The 15,955-nt window shown below is 41.3% G+C and overlaps 1 protein-coding gene across 4 annotated transcripts in view; it reads left to right on the top strand.

Moving 5' to 3' along the window:
- Positions 1–15,955, top strand: part of SH3RF3 (SH3 domain containing ring finger 3) — a 629,698-nt gene that overhangs the window by 446,902 nt on the left and 166,841 nt on the right. For all 4 annotated transcript variants that reach the window (XM_007501218.3, XM_056808193.1, XM_007501221.3 and 1 more), the window contains one exon: positions 6,781–6,881. In XM_007501218.3, the coding sequence (XP_007501280.2) occupies positions 6,781–6,881 (101 nt within the window). The remainder of the gene's footprint in view (positions 1–6,780; positions 6,882–15,955) is intronic.

Raw genomic sequence — 15,955 nt, 5'->3', positions numbered from 1 at the left:
GAACCAGAGACCTTTCATCTCTAGGCATGACTCTCAATCCATTGAGCCACTCAGCTGCTCCCATGCTCTAAATGTTTATTAACCTTGTAGCTTTCTTTAGCATCTAGTATAGTGCTTGGCACAACGTAAGCACTTGTTGAATTGAATCACATTTAGACCAAGGACCTGTTTTCCAGCGGAGGGATCAATGCCTCCTAGAGCTCCTTAGCCCCACGGTGGTTCATAGGGATCAGCTCTTCACTTCCTTTAAAATGTAGCATTTTGGCTGATCTTGTCATTTGAGTTTCTGGATACCTTCAGGCTAATACGTATACTTGGCTGAATCCTCCCTGAGCCCTCTAAAACCCCACCATATGGAGTGTTTTATGTTCAGCTCACTCAGGGGAGTAGGAGGATGCAAGGAAAGATGGGGTCTTGAGCCTTTAATGCCATGCTACTCGATTCACTTATGTTGCAAAGTCCACAGTCTGCGCTGAGCTCTTCAACCTCTGCCTGACAGAAGGAAATCACTTTTACCCATCTCTCCTGATCACCACGTACTATTACTTCCTGTTCAATTGTTAGGTGGGTGGCTAAAGAACATCAGAAATAAAATGAACATTCATGTGCATCTGTGGATTGCAAAAAAGCCTCCTCATATATTGGAACCTGACCTCTGCCAGCCTCAGTTTATTCAGCTGTAAAGTGGAGATAATAATAACACCTGCCATCTCAGAGAGCAAATGAAATAGCATGTACCCCATCACCTGGCAAGAGTGCTATACAACATTTTCTTTCCTTCCCTTCCCCTATTCCTCGGTCCTGCTTCAGCCCGTGACAGGAGAGCTTTGGCTCTGTTCATCACCTGTTCTTATCCTGGCTATCAGATTGTGTTCCATGGCTTCATCCTGTGACATTTCCATCTGAAAACCTTCATTACAGGTCAGGTCTCAGTTGCCATCCTTAATCTCTGGATATCTCTCCCCATCCTTTCCCTCTTTCTTATGGTTCCATAGATGTTGACCTCTCGGTGTTTTAGGCAGCTCTCTAAGCATTACACATTTCAGAGAAGGTGTCAACCAAAATTAGTAGAGGGGGTTTCCTCATCCAAGAGTTTAAAAAACCAATTAATTAGTTTGTTACGTTAAAATACCCAGAAAACACCCTTCCTTTCCTTCCCTGCACTAGGAAAGGTACCACTTGACAAAAAGATACATGTATATATAAAATTACATCTTGCTTCTTCCTGTTTATCACATTTCTTCTCTGAAGGAGGACATACCCATGTCACTTCAAACAATATTTCTATTGTAGAACCAAGAGTTATTTGTATTGTTCAATCACATTTCAGTCATGTCTGAGTCTTTAGGACCCCGTCTGGGATTTTATTGGCAAAGATATTGGAGTGGCACTGCAATTTCCTTCTCCAGCTCACTTTAAAGATGAGAAAACTGAGGCCAACAGGGTTAAGTGACTTGCCTAGGGTCATATAGCTAGGAAATGTCTGAAGCCAGATTTGAACTCAGAAAGATGGTTCTTCCTGACTTCAGGCCCAACCCTCTATCCATTGTGCCACCTCACTGCCCAGAAGAGTTCTTTATATGGATGAAATCACAAATCTAGTCACCTGAGTATCATAGTCTGTGACTGGCATATGATGGATACATCTAATGAGTCAATGGATTAAAGGTCTTGGGATCTTACATTTAGGACCTGTGACCATCTAATTCAACCCCTCCTTAAATAAATAAATGTGTGTCTATCTGTATTCTTACTATATTAAATATGAGAGAGAGAGAGAGAGAGAGAGAGAGAGAGAGAGGAGGGAGGGAGTTAGGGAGGGAAAGAAGGGAGGGAGAGAGAAAGGTGGATGAATGAATGAATGAATGAGCAACCTACAAGTCAGAGTCTAAGTGATTTGCCCAGCCAGATTCACACAATTTAAAATGGTATCTTGAACCCAAGCGTTCCTGACTCCAAGTCCAATATGGTATCCATTTGACCATGCTGTGTCTCTCAGATGCTTTAGGGAATTAATTCCCAATCTTTGGCCTTAATTGAGAGCAAGGGCAAGTCCATTTATCACGGTCTCTGCCAACAGTCTCAATGTAACTGAACTGCAAAAGAAAAACATCCTAGGGTGTGTGTGTGAAAGAGGGGTGGCACTCCAGGCTCTCCCCTTCAGCCTGGCTCCCACATGGTCCTCTTCATCTTTTCTCAAATGTAGAAATGGGGCTTCTGTGTATTTGTGCTAAAAGGGCAAGCCCTAAAAAGAGGCGATGGCAACATGAAAATTGGATCTTGGCAGTCTTTGAAAATCTAAGGTTTCTCTCCTAAGTGTCAGTGTTTGAAATGTTAAGTCCTTTGAGACTCGGAGTTACCTTGGAGACATGAATGAAGCTGAGTTCCACTGTTGCTGTAGTATTTTTTCATCCTGCCAGACTCTGCACTCTTAAAAAATGTATAGTTTCTTGATTCTTATGGATTGCAGATGTTCCGTGGTGTATAGCACAAGATATTTGGAGCACCTTTATTAGTCCCCAGGCATCGTGGGATGTTAACTACATGGGATAGAATCAATAGGTTGCCCACAGCTATACCTCGATAGACCTCATAAAACTATGCAGGGTCAGCACTGGACAGCATATGGATGAGAAACTACCAAGGAAGTGCCAAAGGAAGTGATGCTGATGAGTGAGAATCAGAGGCAATATTTCTTTCTGGATCTTGTTCCTTTGGCTTGGATAACATAGCAATCTTTGGATCACCTGGTTGTCTCAAACTTGGCAGCTTGATATGGGGCACCTAAGTGGCCCAATGGAGGGAGCACTGGGCTTGGCATCAGTTAGACTCATATTCCTGAGTTCAAATCCTACCTCAGACACTTATTAACTATGCAACCCAGAGCAAGTCATTTAACTTGTTTTGCCTCAGTTTCTCATCTGTATAAGATAGGAAAGGAAATGGCAAACTACTCTGATATGTTTACCCTCCAAAAACCTCAAAATGGAGTCACAGAGAGTTAGACATGACTGACATGACTCGACAGCAATAAGATAGTAGAAGTGAGTGGAGAACGTTGATGCGAGTACTCTGGATTTAGTCCTAATTCTCTTCCTATGTATCTGATCATGCTTTCTCAGTGAAACTGTGCTGGATCTCTATCTAAGTTGTGCTGATTACCCATAGATGTCTCCCAAGGGTCTGTCCTTGTTCCTCTTTTCTCCTCCTCCTTTATTCTTTTACTTCTGAACTTAATCAGCTCCGTGATTTCAGTTATGATCTTTAAGCAGATGATTTTCAGATTTGTTTGTCTGGTCTGTTTCTCTCTTGACCTCCTGTCTGACAACTCCAACTGCTTTTTGTATGTTCCAACTGGATGTCTTATAGACATCTTAAATTCATCATGTCCAAAACTGAACTCGTTCTCTCTTCTCCAACCCCCCCCCCCCTTCTATATTTCCCTATAACTGAGGAAAGTAGAATGCAGCTGGCTCTCATCACCTCCAGGTCTGGACTGTGCAACAGCTCTACTGGTTGGCATTTATGCCTCAAGTCTTTTCCTCACTCCAGCCTATCTTCCTCTCAACTGTCAAATTGATCTTCCTACAGCATGTTTGTCTATGGCACCTCCTACTCAGTCCTCTAAGGATTCCCGGTTACCTACAGGATCAAATAGAAAATCCTCTATTTGACTTTTCAAAGCCCCTTTGGGTCAGCTGGTGGCTCAGTGGACAGAGAGCCAGGCCTGGAGATAGGAGGTGCCGGGTTCAAATCTTCCTTCAGCTACTTCTTGGCTATATAACCCTGAACAAGCCACTTAACCCCCATTGCTTTGCCCTTACCTTTTTTCTTTCTTGGAAACAATACTTAGTATTGATTCTACAATGGAAGGTAAAGACTTTTTAAAAAATAAGTATATATTAACCCCCAATGACTAGCCCTTCCCACTCTTCTGCCTTGGAATCAATACAGAGTATTGATTTTAAGGTGGAAGGTTAAGGGTTTAAATATATATACTTTATATATATATATATATTTAATATATAAATAATATAGATAAAGGTAATGCTCTCCATTATATATATATATATGTATATATATATATATATATATATATATATGCTCTCTATTACCTTTGTCCTTCCCATCTTTCCAGTTTTCTTACTCCTTTCCCTTACCATGTATTCTCTGATCATGTGACTGGCCTCCTTGCTGTTCTTCAAACTAGACATTCCATCTCCTGACTCCAGGCATTGTCACTGACTATTCCTCTAACCTGGAATTCTCTTCTTGCTCATCACTACCTTCTGGCTTTCTTCAAATCCCATCTAAAATCCCATCTGCTATTAGAAGCCTTTCATGATTCCCTTTTAATGCTAATACCTTCCTTTGTTGATTATCTCCAGTTTATCTTGTATATGTCTTGTCCCCCCCCCCCCAATTATATTGTGAGCTCCTTGGCAGTAAGGACTGTCTTTTACCTTCTTTGTATCCATAACACCTAGAAGAGTGCCTGGCACATAGTAGGTATTATAAATATTTATTAACTGACTTACTATGAGCCCTATCCCCTTTTATTTATTACCTAATCAGGGTGGTTCAATGGAAAGATTACTGACTCCAGAGTCAGAGGGCCTGGATTCAAATATTTACTCTGATTGATGCTCATTTATCTGTATGACTTGCAATAAATCATTTAGCTTCCACAGGGCTCATTTTTCACATTTGTAAAATGAGTGCATTGGACTAAATGAATTCTGGTTTCCCTTTAGCTTCCATATTGGTGATCTTTTCTGAACTTCCCCCTGTGAGCCACAAATTTGGGCAATTCTCTTGAAGCCTCATCTATTTCTTCTTTTCCTTTGATGGAGGATAGGACTGCTGGCTCTGGGAAGAATGGTGGGTCCCACTGTCATCAAAGCAAAAGGTATATGGAAGCCATAGCATACTAACAACTGAAAGAGAATATGAACTCTTTGTGACAGGAGAAAATCTTTCCTGCTTCTTCTCTCTCCATTACTTGGTCTAGACCAGAAATGGTAAACCTTTTAGAGACTGAGTGCCCAAATTGCAACCCTTTCACGCTGTACGTGAGCCACAGCCCCTCACCCCAGATAGGGGACGAAGGAAGCGCTCCCATTGAGCTGCTGGACTAAGGGGCAGGTGATATGAGAAATGTCCTCAGGTGCACATGGAGAGGGGGAAGGTAACAGCCCTATCCCGCACACTTCGGCACCCATGCCATAGGTTCACCAATATGGGTCTAGATCATACAGGCATATGACTTTGGAATGGATAAGAACAGCTGATAGGGGACAGCACAGGTAAGAGCAGAGAGGTAATGGGAGGCCTGGGCTTAGAGATTAGAGCAATGGTTGCTTGGGTGACAAAGGATGGATACACAGCACGGCTTCTTACTGCTTTGTGCACTACCTGTTCTACAGGCTACAACCTTGACATGGCTAATTATTTAATTCAGATTTCCTCATACCCTCTGTCTTCAGGTAGAGAGAATGTCTCTGGCTCCTTAAATGTGTGTGTGTGTGTGTGTGTGTGTGTGTGTGTGTGTGTGTGTGTGTTTATTTTAACCAGACCTGTCAATTCATTGATGCAGCAATTCTTCATGACAAAGATTCCCACAATGCAGATAGTCAACTTCTCTGAAATATACAGTTTTAGAAAAGTGCCTGGGCACTGAGAAGGCAAGAGACATGCCCAAAGTCACTCAGCAAAGAAGTGTTAGAGGCAGAACTTAAATCTAGGTCTTCTCAATTCTGAAGCCAGTTCTCCAGCCTAGCTAAATCATATTCTCAATAGTGGCATGTATAAGTTCTTCATTGTTTCAACAGTAAGTCAAATATTCTTCATATTGCATATGTGTTCTTAGTTTGTTAGACATTGCAGGACAGATATAGCTATATGCACATATATGACATATACACAAATGCATATATGCATATATAGTCTCATTTTTTCAGTGAACATTTATTAAGCACCTACCAGGTACTGTGTTAAGTGCTGGGGATACAAAAGGTGCAGAAAACACTCCTTGTCCTCCAGGAGTTTTCAGTCTAATGGATTGTCCTTGTGCATATGTGTGTGTGTATGTATTGTATATATCCAAAAATGCATAAAGTTATGTGTATATGTATCTCTAGTTATGTGTGTGTTCATGAGAGTCAGATACTATGTAAAAGTTGGTCATTTTGCAATTCCATCCTCTTGGACAGCACCAGAGTTGTTATTTTCTTTAAAGAAATTACTTTTTTGTCCCTTAAAATGTAATGTTCCAAGACTAGTCACATGAAAAGTTTGGGTTGGGTTTTGGTGGAGTTTTTTCCTTTGCTTTTTCAAAAACCATCAACCCAGAAATAACTCAAAGTTAAGTAAGACAGGCTTCCTGATAAACAGCCTTCTATCCTGTTTGAAAATAGAGTAGCGTTAATCGAATTGGATGCCACCCAAAGGATGTTAATGGGGAAATCACTTTCTATGCTAGTCAGGAAGGTTCTCTCTTCAAAGTTGTTTGGGGCTAGTATGCAAGTCTCAGCTGAGTGATTTTTATAGGGCTGGAGTAACTTGGTTAATTCGCTGGTTCCCCTGTTCCAGGAGTGTTTTCTGGGGATCCTCAAAGCTTAAAGGTCCATTGGCTACATTGGATAGCTGAGATGGGGCATCAGGGAAAAGGCTCTTCTGGTAGGCTGCCTTGCCTTTGAGCGCTCCCCTTTAGGAAAGCTCATGCTACAAACTCAAAAATCCTTACTTTTTTCCCCTTCTCTTTTCCCTTTCTGATTCTAGGACTCTTCTTCAGCTGGATCTGCCACCATGGCTGGGCCCCGATCAAGTGCAGTTGCTGGAGAACCAGGAACATCCCCAAAGGTCCAGCTGCCCCTCAATATGTAAGTTGCCATTTTGTGTGGATTTCTCACCCCTCCCCAAACTTGTGCTTGTCTATAAGGTGTTGCTGATGAAAAAATTCTTACTTATCATCATGCCTTGAAATCTAGTTCTCTCTAACCAACAAGTAACCCAGGGTTAGGTGGACAGAAAACATCAACAAGAAGAAGCCAGAGCAAGAGTCAGGCTGAACATCCAAGTACCTGCGGGCTTGGAATTGCTTGAGGGCACACACGAATAGATGAAATAATGGTGACATAGCTTTTGGAAGTTTGCACAGAACTTTACATATTTGTTATTTCACCTGATCACAGATCCATCTCAAAATTTTACTATGAAGCAGAATGGTATAGTGAAAAGCTCCCTAATCTTGAGAATTGGGGAAACCTGGATTCACAGGATGATAGATGTATCAGGCAGTAAATATTTATTCAGTGCCTCTTATGTGCCAGCCACTGTGCTAAGCACTGGGGATATGAAGATGGTCAAAAGGCAATCTCTGCTTTCAAGGAACTCATAGTCTAATGGAGGAGACAGCCTGCAAACAAGCCATATAGAAGACAAATTGGAAATACTCAACAAAGGGAGGGCACTGGAATGAAGAAGCCTAGGAAAAGGGTTACCTTCTGGGATAAGGCAGGATTCGAAGAGACTTTAAGAAAGCCAGGATTATTGTGATGGGACGATGAAAAGGAAGACCATTCCAGGCATGAGAGGTAGCCAGTGAAAATCTAGATTTAGGGGGAGTTTGGTAGCACAGTGTATCGAATGCCTGGAACCAAGAAGACCTGGGTTCAAGTATGGCCTCAAACACTTCCTAGCTGTCTACGACCTTAGGCAAACCACTTAACTCCAATTTCCTGGCTCTTACTGCTCTTCTGCCTTAGAATTGTACTTAGTATTGATCCTAAGACAGAAGATAAGGGCTTTTTTTTTAAACTAAATTTAGAGTTGAAAGGGGACCTCAGAGGCCTTTTAGCCCAACTCCCTCAGTTTATGAATGAGGAAACCAAGACCTAGAAAGATTGTGACTTGATCATGACATTACACAGGTAGAGGCAGGATTTGAACTTGGGACCTCTGACTCCAGAGTCATGATCTTTCTACTGTACCTTTTCCAGTCTCTTCCCTGACACTAACTAGCTATGAAATTTATCTGGGCTTCCATTTCTTCATCTGAAAAATGGTAAAACACAAGGACTTTAGGTTTAGATGACTTCTAAAAGCCTCCTTCCAGGTCTGAGAGTTCTAGGATACTCAAGGATATTTATAACCAGATGAATCATTGCCAGGCAGCAAAGGTGGTGAAAGTATCTGTCTCACTTAGAAAATGTGTTCTAATTACAGCTCTTATAAAGGTACCCAGAGTTAAAAATCACATTGTTTAAAAAAAATGCTCTCATGCCTTAGATCGTCTTGTCACCCTTCTTTTATAGAAATAACTTGGGTTTTTGAATGAATATTTGAGACCATGCATTTGCCAGACATGGCTGGCAAAGGCAGAAAACTAAATAGATCTGGAGGAGGCACGAACTGAGTTTCTCGTTAAAGATATGAAATGCCTTCATCATTACAAAACTCAGCTTATAGAAACAAAAAAAAATTTCCTAGGTTATCTCCACATTTTTAAATGTTCATTTGTTTCAAAAGGCTTTCTAGAATGGCTTAACTAATTTCATCCATGTGTGCACATCCATACACACACATACATACATAGATCCCTTGAAGACTCATCTGGTGAAATCGTTGGCTTAAATGAATGGCTCATCTGTTTCAATGATCTGTTACCAAAAACAATCTAATTTTAAAAAAGAGAAGAGATGCTTGTTCTCTGAGGTCCCTTGAGTACAGTGACGATATAAGGAACCTGTAGCAGTATTCCAGTACTTTAGGTTGAGAATCGAGAATGAAATGCAAGTTTAGGGCTGATCAAAGAGCAGTCACGCTTAATTTTGATCTCCTGGTCAACCATCAGCAGTTGTTAGTACAATTTGATTCGCTTGACCTTCATTGTGGGTTCATAGTGTGCGGGTCACAGGACTGGGAGGGAGAGTAATAGCAAACAGTAAGAGATAGGCTCTGCCTCCAGAGAGTTTGTTGGTTCTGTTCCCCACATCTTTCAAGTTGATGAATATCCACAGCAAGTAATTAATCCTTGCAACTTTTCCCCTCGTGTGGGCAAGAATAACAGTGTCTAGAAGATGACTAGGAGTTCCCTAAAATTTGACACCCCTTTATCCAACCCAGAACTATTCCAGGTGCAGATTGGGGAAAGCTGTCAAAGTCTTCATCCCTAGCCCAAATGTCACACTCTAAGCACCAGAAACCCACTTGGTCAAAATCTCCTATTATCGCCACATTTTCTGCCTCCTGGGAGTCTTTCCATTCTCCAGGACTAAGTGAAACCAGAGGAGCCACTCCTCCTCATCTCTTTCTAGGCTCTGTTTTCCTGTACCATAGTACTACAAACAAAGCAGTTCTCTTAAGGCATCTAGAGTTCAGACCACATGAAAAGGAAGCCAGTGGGGCTAACCAAAACTCACTATTTATCCAATGAGCTTTCATTTGTTGTCCCTTATGTGCCAGACACAATACTGGCCCTTGAGGATACATAAAAACAAAAATGAAGACAGCCCTACCTTCAAAGAGATTAAAATTCTCTTGGACCATTCACATGGGCAATAGCCACATCCTTTCAGTTTGATGTAACTGCCAGTCTGCCACTGCCCGAGATATGAACTGCAACATGGGTTTGAATGTTTAATCCCCTATACCTGTGCTACTGGACCTTGAGCTCATGATATTACAAAGCCTCATCAGATTTTTCTGCTTTTAGCCTTAGAACCACCTGACCACTATCACGTGTGAATGATGCTTCCCTCTATTAAATTTCATTATAATTTCTACAATGACAAAAGGGAAATCATGGATCAAATTCTGTCCCCCAAAACAAAACATATATTCAGCTGGAATTATTTTCCCCAAGCTGTTAAGGATCTGGTCAAGGAGTTAAAGGGATAGTCTTAAGTTTCATCCAAACCTACATTTGAGTTGCTCTCCTAATGCTGACTGCTTGTATCATGTACTTCTGTGCACCACACAATGCATGGTAGCAGAGTGATCGATAGCATTATTGATGATCCCCCTCTAAAACATGACCTTTGAATCACATTTTTATTCCATTCCTGGAAGATAAAATGATAACTTTGACCTTGTCAAGTGATCAAGTGAGAATTAGCCTGTTCCCTGCAGTACTTGGATTCACTCCATAACCCTTAGAATTTATAAGCCCTGTGTCCACTCTCTGAGCGAGCGGTCCACAAGTGCTTTGTATCTTATGCCTCTCCCTAAAATCGTGTCTGATAAAAACTAGCAAGGTAGCCTTTTAGTCAGCAACAAAAAAGCACACTGGGGAAGCCTGGTGTCTCCCTATCAGTTCCCAATAACCTCATCCCCCAAATGGCCCTGGGATTATATTCCACATCCCTAGTGGAAAGAGTACTGGACTTCTGAGTCAGGGATCCTGGTTTTGTGTCCTGACTTGGATCCTCGTTGGCCGTGTGACCATGGGAAAAATCCTTAGCTTTCTCCAGCCTTAGTATCCCCATCTGTAAAATGGAGATGATAATACTCAAAATAATTTTCTTACTGAATGGTTGGAAGAAACTCATTTTCTAAGCTTTTGAAGAATTCTGTAAATATGTGCTTTTGTTTGTATTAGGTACATCATTATTATTTAATTTCAAGTTCAGCATTTATCTGGCAAATAAACTCCCACCTCCACCTTCTGTTGGTATAGTTCTTCATAGTTCATAAGGTGTCTGTACCAACTTACAGTTACCCATCAAGAATGTCTGAACTACATAGAAGTAAGATTTATATATAAAAACTTAGGTGACTTCCCCAAAGTAGTAGAGTTAGTCATGGAAACCAGATTTCTAGACTCCAAGTGATTCTTATTTTTATTGATCACTGATTAAATACAATTGACCAAATCCTTAATTTCATTAATAAAGAGAGTGAACTTCCAAGTAATGAAACTCCCTCTACCAGTGCATAGGAAATGGTGAGAAACTAACAGTTTGAGAGAGTTGCCTGGGGCCCTTGAGAGGTTAAGTGACTTGTCCAGGGGCACACAGTTTGTGTCTATATAGATCAGTGAGTCATTGATTCAACTGTTTAACTGTTTTTATTATTGTACTTTCACTTATGGAAGTTACTTACATTTTGTTATGAGCATCTCCACAAGTCCCTGTGTCACCTTAATGGATTTTCAGTGTTCAAATTAAATTAGACACGTCAGATGTCTAACTTAGAATACCTAATACAAACAAATTAAATCCTAAGGATTAAGGTTAATGTGGCAAGAGAGATAGAGAGGAAGGAAGGAAGGAAGGAAGGAAGGAAGGAAGGAAGGAAGGAAGGAAGGAAGGAAGGAAGGAAGGAAGGAAGGAACGAAGGAACGAAGGAAGGAACGAAGGAAGGAAGGAAGGAAGGAAGGAAGGAAGGAAGGAAGGAAGGAAGGAAGGAAGGAAGGAAGGAAGGAAGGAGAAAGAAAAGAGAGAGAGAAAGAGAAAGGAAAAGATAAGAATCAGGGTACACTGGAAAGAACACAGAATTTGGAGTAAAAGTCCCTGAGTTCAAAAATCAGCTTTGCTATTTCCTCTGTGACCTTGAGCAAATCATTTAAGTGAACCTCTGAGCTTCATTTTCTTTAGCTGAAAAATTGGGGGGGGGGGTTGTATTAGATAGCAGGTCAAGTAGGTGGTACAATGGATAGAATGCTGAGCCTGGAGTCATGAAGACTCATCTACTAGTGTTCAAATCAGACCTCAGACAGCTATTAATTGTGTTACCCTGGGCAAGTTACTTGACCCTCTCTACCTCAATTTCCTCATCTGTAAAAATGAACTGGAGAAGGGAATGGCAAACCACTTCATTATCTATCCCAAGAAAACCCTAAATGAGGTTACGAAGAGTCAAACAGACTGCAATGACTCAACAATGAGTATTAGGTAGCTTCTAAGGTCCTTTCCAGCTCTAAATGCATAATGCTATCATGATGGTGGAAAAAATATTTTGAGGAATCATGGAACTTCAAGCAAATCCTTCTGTTCCCTTCCACACTTAGAAAAAAAAATGTAGGTTAATGCAATGTGCCCTGCCAGCCTCATCCTGACTCTAAAAAGACAGAGGCAAAATCCTTTGAAGGCGTCTCGGTGGAGAATGAGAAAGACTATTACTTAAAGAGACAGAAAAGAGAGTAATTATCTCACAGAGAGAAATGGCATGAAATTAATGAAAACCCTAAAGAAGCTGAACAGATTTAAAAAAGAATAAAAGCCAAAGGTGGACAATTAGCAAGTAACAAAGACCTCGCTGTAGCTGGTAGCAAATAACTTGGATGAGTGACTCTTGGACTAAAAAAGAATGTCAACAGGTAAGAAGTGTGGAAGGTATATATGGGGCAGATTCTCATGAGGCCACTAAAGCAAATAGGGAAGCATGCTTACTGAACCAAATACCAGTATTTTAGAAGAAATGTTATGGAGACCTGAGGGAAGTGCTAGGATGCTTAGGGGATCAGCAGAAGGAGTCAGGAATAAACACATAGCAATCTGTCTCAAAATGATTGGGCAAGAGATCCCAGAAGCTGGAACAGTCTACTCAAAGGAGATGTACTAAGAGTACCTATTGTAGTGTGTGGTTGTTCTTTAGTCATTTCTGTCCTGTCCAAACTGTGACCCCATTAAGAGATTTCTTGGCAAAGACACTAGAGTGGTTTGCCACTTTCTTCTCCACCTCATTTTTTACAAATGAGGAAACTGAGGCAAAAGAGTTAAGTGACTTGTCCAAGGTCACACATCTAGAAAATGTCTCAGGACAGATTTGAACTCAGGAAGATGAGTCTTCTTGACTCCAGACTTAGCACTCTATCCAGTTCACCACCTAGTTGCCATTGCAGTGTGGTCTAGAAAATAGAGAGCTAATCTTAGAGTCAAGAAGGTCTGAGTTCAAATCCTGTGTCTGGCACATACTTAGAGTGTGATATAGGGCAAGTCACTCACATTTCAGTACCTCAGTGCCTTTTTTATTTAGGTTGATGGTCATTGTTTATTAAAAAGTGATCTTGATGTTTCCAGTTTCATATACACAGAAATAGCTGCAATGAAAATAGATCTTCCTGGTGATTAAGTAACTAAACTATGGCTGAATAGAAAACTGGTCTGTACACACATCTACTGGCATTGTAAAAAAAAAGTGTGCATAAATGCAAATAATCATAAATCTCTCTCTCTCTCTCTCTCTCTCTCTCTCTCTCTCACACACACACACACACACACACACACACTAAAAAACAATTGTCTGATGATTGTTGTCACAAAATTGTGCATTGGTCCAATAATCTGCCCCTCTGTAAGGGGCAGAAAAAGTACCAATAGACCTGCATTGATAGAAATGTTTTCTGGCCACAAGTTCCCTATACCATTAAGGTAACAGATACACACCAAAAACAAACAAAAATCTTGACTGTCCTGTTGAATTTCCGCCCCCCCACACACACATTCAGTAGCCCAAACTCTTCACAGATATATTCCATCATTTGCTTTCTTCTTGTAGGTTTGAACTTATGTTATTCAAACAAGTAATTTTTCAGTTGCCACTATTTCAGGAAGTTAATATATTTGTGGGGCAGCTAGGTGGCTTGGTGATTAGAGAACCAGGTCTAGAGATGGGAAGTCCTGGGTTCAAATCTGATTTCAGACACTTCTAGTTGTGTAATCCTGGGCAAGTCACTTAACCCCAGTTGACTAGCCATTATTGCTCGTCTGCCTTGGGACTGGTTCTTAGTTTTGATTCTAAAACAGAAGGTAAGGTTTTTTTAATAGTTAATATATTTGTGTGTATCTCCATGGTATGTTGGGGACCTTGGGGTGGAAGGATGGGAGGACTGATCCCTTATGTGTTTATTAATCTAGTGCTTCCTATACTGAGATGTAGGCAGCTAGATAGCACAGTGGATGGAGTGCCAGGCTTGGAGTCAGGAAGACCTGAGTTCAGATCTAGTCTCAGAACTTGACTGTGTTGCCTTGGACAAGTCACTCAACCTCTGTTTCACAAAGGAGAAGGGAAAAAACACACACAAGAAAACCCTATGGACAGAAATCCACAGGGTCAAGAAGAGTTGGACACAACTGTAAGATGACTGAACAACAATTATCCTGAGATCTGTCAAGTATAAACAGTCTGATTGAAGAGAGGAAGAAAAGTAAACTTCGCACTGCAAACAAAGGCAAAGAGCTGTGAAAGTCTGCTGTCTGCAAATAGCCCTTCCTTTCACCGGAGGTCCTCGCCAGTACAATGAATATCCTCCTCTACCCTATAAGATCTGGAGTGGTCCTTGCACCAGCTCTCTGAACTTTCATTTCTTAGCACCATGGAATTCTGTCCAACTTTGCCAGGAAATTGTTTGTCCAAAAACCTAACACTCTTGACAGAGTTTAGAGCACATGAAAAGGCTAGAGCGCCCTGAGATTAAAAGTGCCCCCGTTAGTGACAGTTTTTGGAATTCCGGAATGTGATGGGATTGAATAGAGTGGGGCCCGGGGAGACAGACAGACAGACAGACAGACAGACAGACAGAGAGAAAGAGAGGATGCTTGGGGGCATTCGCTGAGAAGACTGATCCATTCCTTGTGATATAAATCACTCTTCGAGTGTGGTCCATCTGGTGCCTTTTTTTCTGAGTCATTTTTTGAAAGAAAAACAGACTCTGAATGACATATTCATCCACTAGGCCAGTGCCTTACTCCACTATTAGTCACATGCATGAGATGCAGATACTATGCGTAGAAGAGTGTCGTGCAAGGAAAAGAAATGATCCAGCAAATCCATCTGCTTTTTGTTTCTCCTCTGAGGAGCTCAAAGAAAAGAAATCAGGAGGGGGAGAGATTTTTCAAGGTGAAGTCACACTTATTGACATTCTAGTTCCCCCAGCAACGTACACCTAGACACTGGACTTGAAATATTTAAACGAAGGGATGAATTACTCACTGGATAGTCACTGAGCAAATGCAAAATAAAGAAGAAAATGCCAGGCACATTAGGGCCATGTTAAACAATCAGTGCGGCTCGCCCTCTTTCCATAATCGTTCCCTCTGAGAGCTGAACTTAAAGGAGATGAAAGAATGCCGTGGCTCCCCTCCAACCCTGCACATAACCACTATAAATGCCACTCTTAGGAAGAACATGGTGCCACTTTCTAAGCTGTGTCCAAGGAAGTTCCATTGCTTTGTTTAACTTCCTCTAAGTATGCCACTAAGTTTGTCTTCTGTTTTATTAAAAAAAAAATTCCATCAGGGGCAGCTGGGTAGCTCAGTGGATTGAGAGCCAGACCTAGAGACAGGTTCAAATCTAGCCTCAGACCCTTCCCAGCTGTGTGACCCTGGGCAAGTCACTTAACCCCCATTGCCTTGCCCTTACCACTGTTCTGCCTTGGAACTGATACCTAGTATTGATTCTAAGGTGGAAGATACGGGTTTTTAAAAAATCCCATCAAACACTTTGGCTCTGTTAGCTCTTTCCCATGCCCGTTATGGATGGAGCTTCCTGCCAAGAATAGGAGGGCTATAGGGGTATCATAATCATATAAGGACCAAAGTCTCTGAAGGGACCTAAAGGAATAGAATCTTAGTGTAGCACATGAAGTAAATTGGAACAGTCACTGATAATGCAGGACATCCTGGGGTCACCGCATGGTAGATTTAGTCATGGAAGGGAAGGTAGACGCCATCTAGTCTGATCCACCTCATTTTATAGATGAAGAAATTGAGAACGAGAGAGTGACTTGCTCAAGGTCTCATCAGTAGGCAAGCTACAGAGGCAGAATTTATACCTAGTCCAGTACCAGCATTCCTTTCACTTCATTTCACGTTCCTTTCACAACATAAATTACTAGATGCTTAAGAGAGGTGTACAGACTAGATGAGGGTAATCTGAAATGTGAGCGTGTGAGCAGTTGGGCGGGGAAAGGGGGTGCCGGGAAGGGCCATAGAAGGTGAGATTCATGCTGAAT

This window comes from Monodelphis domestica, chromosome 8 (genome assembly GCF_027887165.1).
Source record: "Monodelphis domestica isolate mMonDom1 chromosome 8, mMonDom1.pri, whole genome shotgun sequence".
Classification (NCBI taxonomy): Eukaryota; Metazoa; Chordata; class Mammalia; order Didelphimorphia; family Didelphidae; genus Monodelphis; species Monodelphis domestica.
Note: the sequence above shows the minus strand (reverse complement) of the source record. Positions and strands in the feature narration are given on the sequence as shown.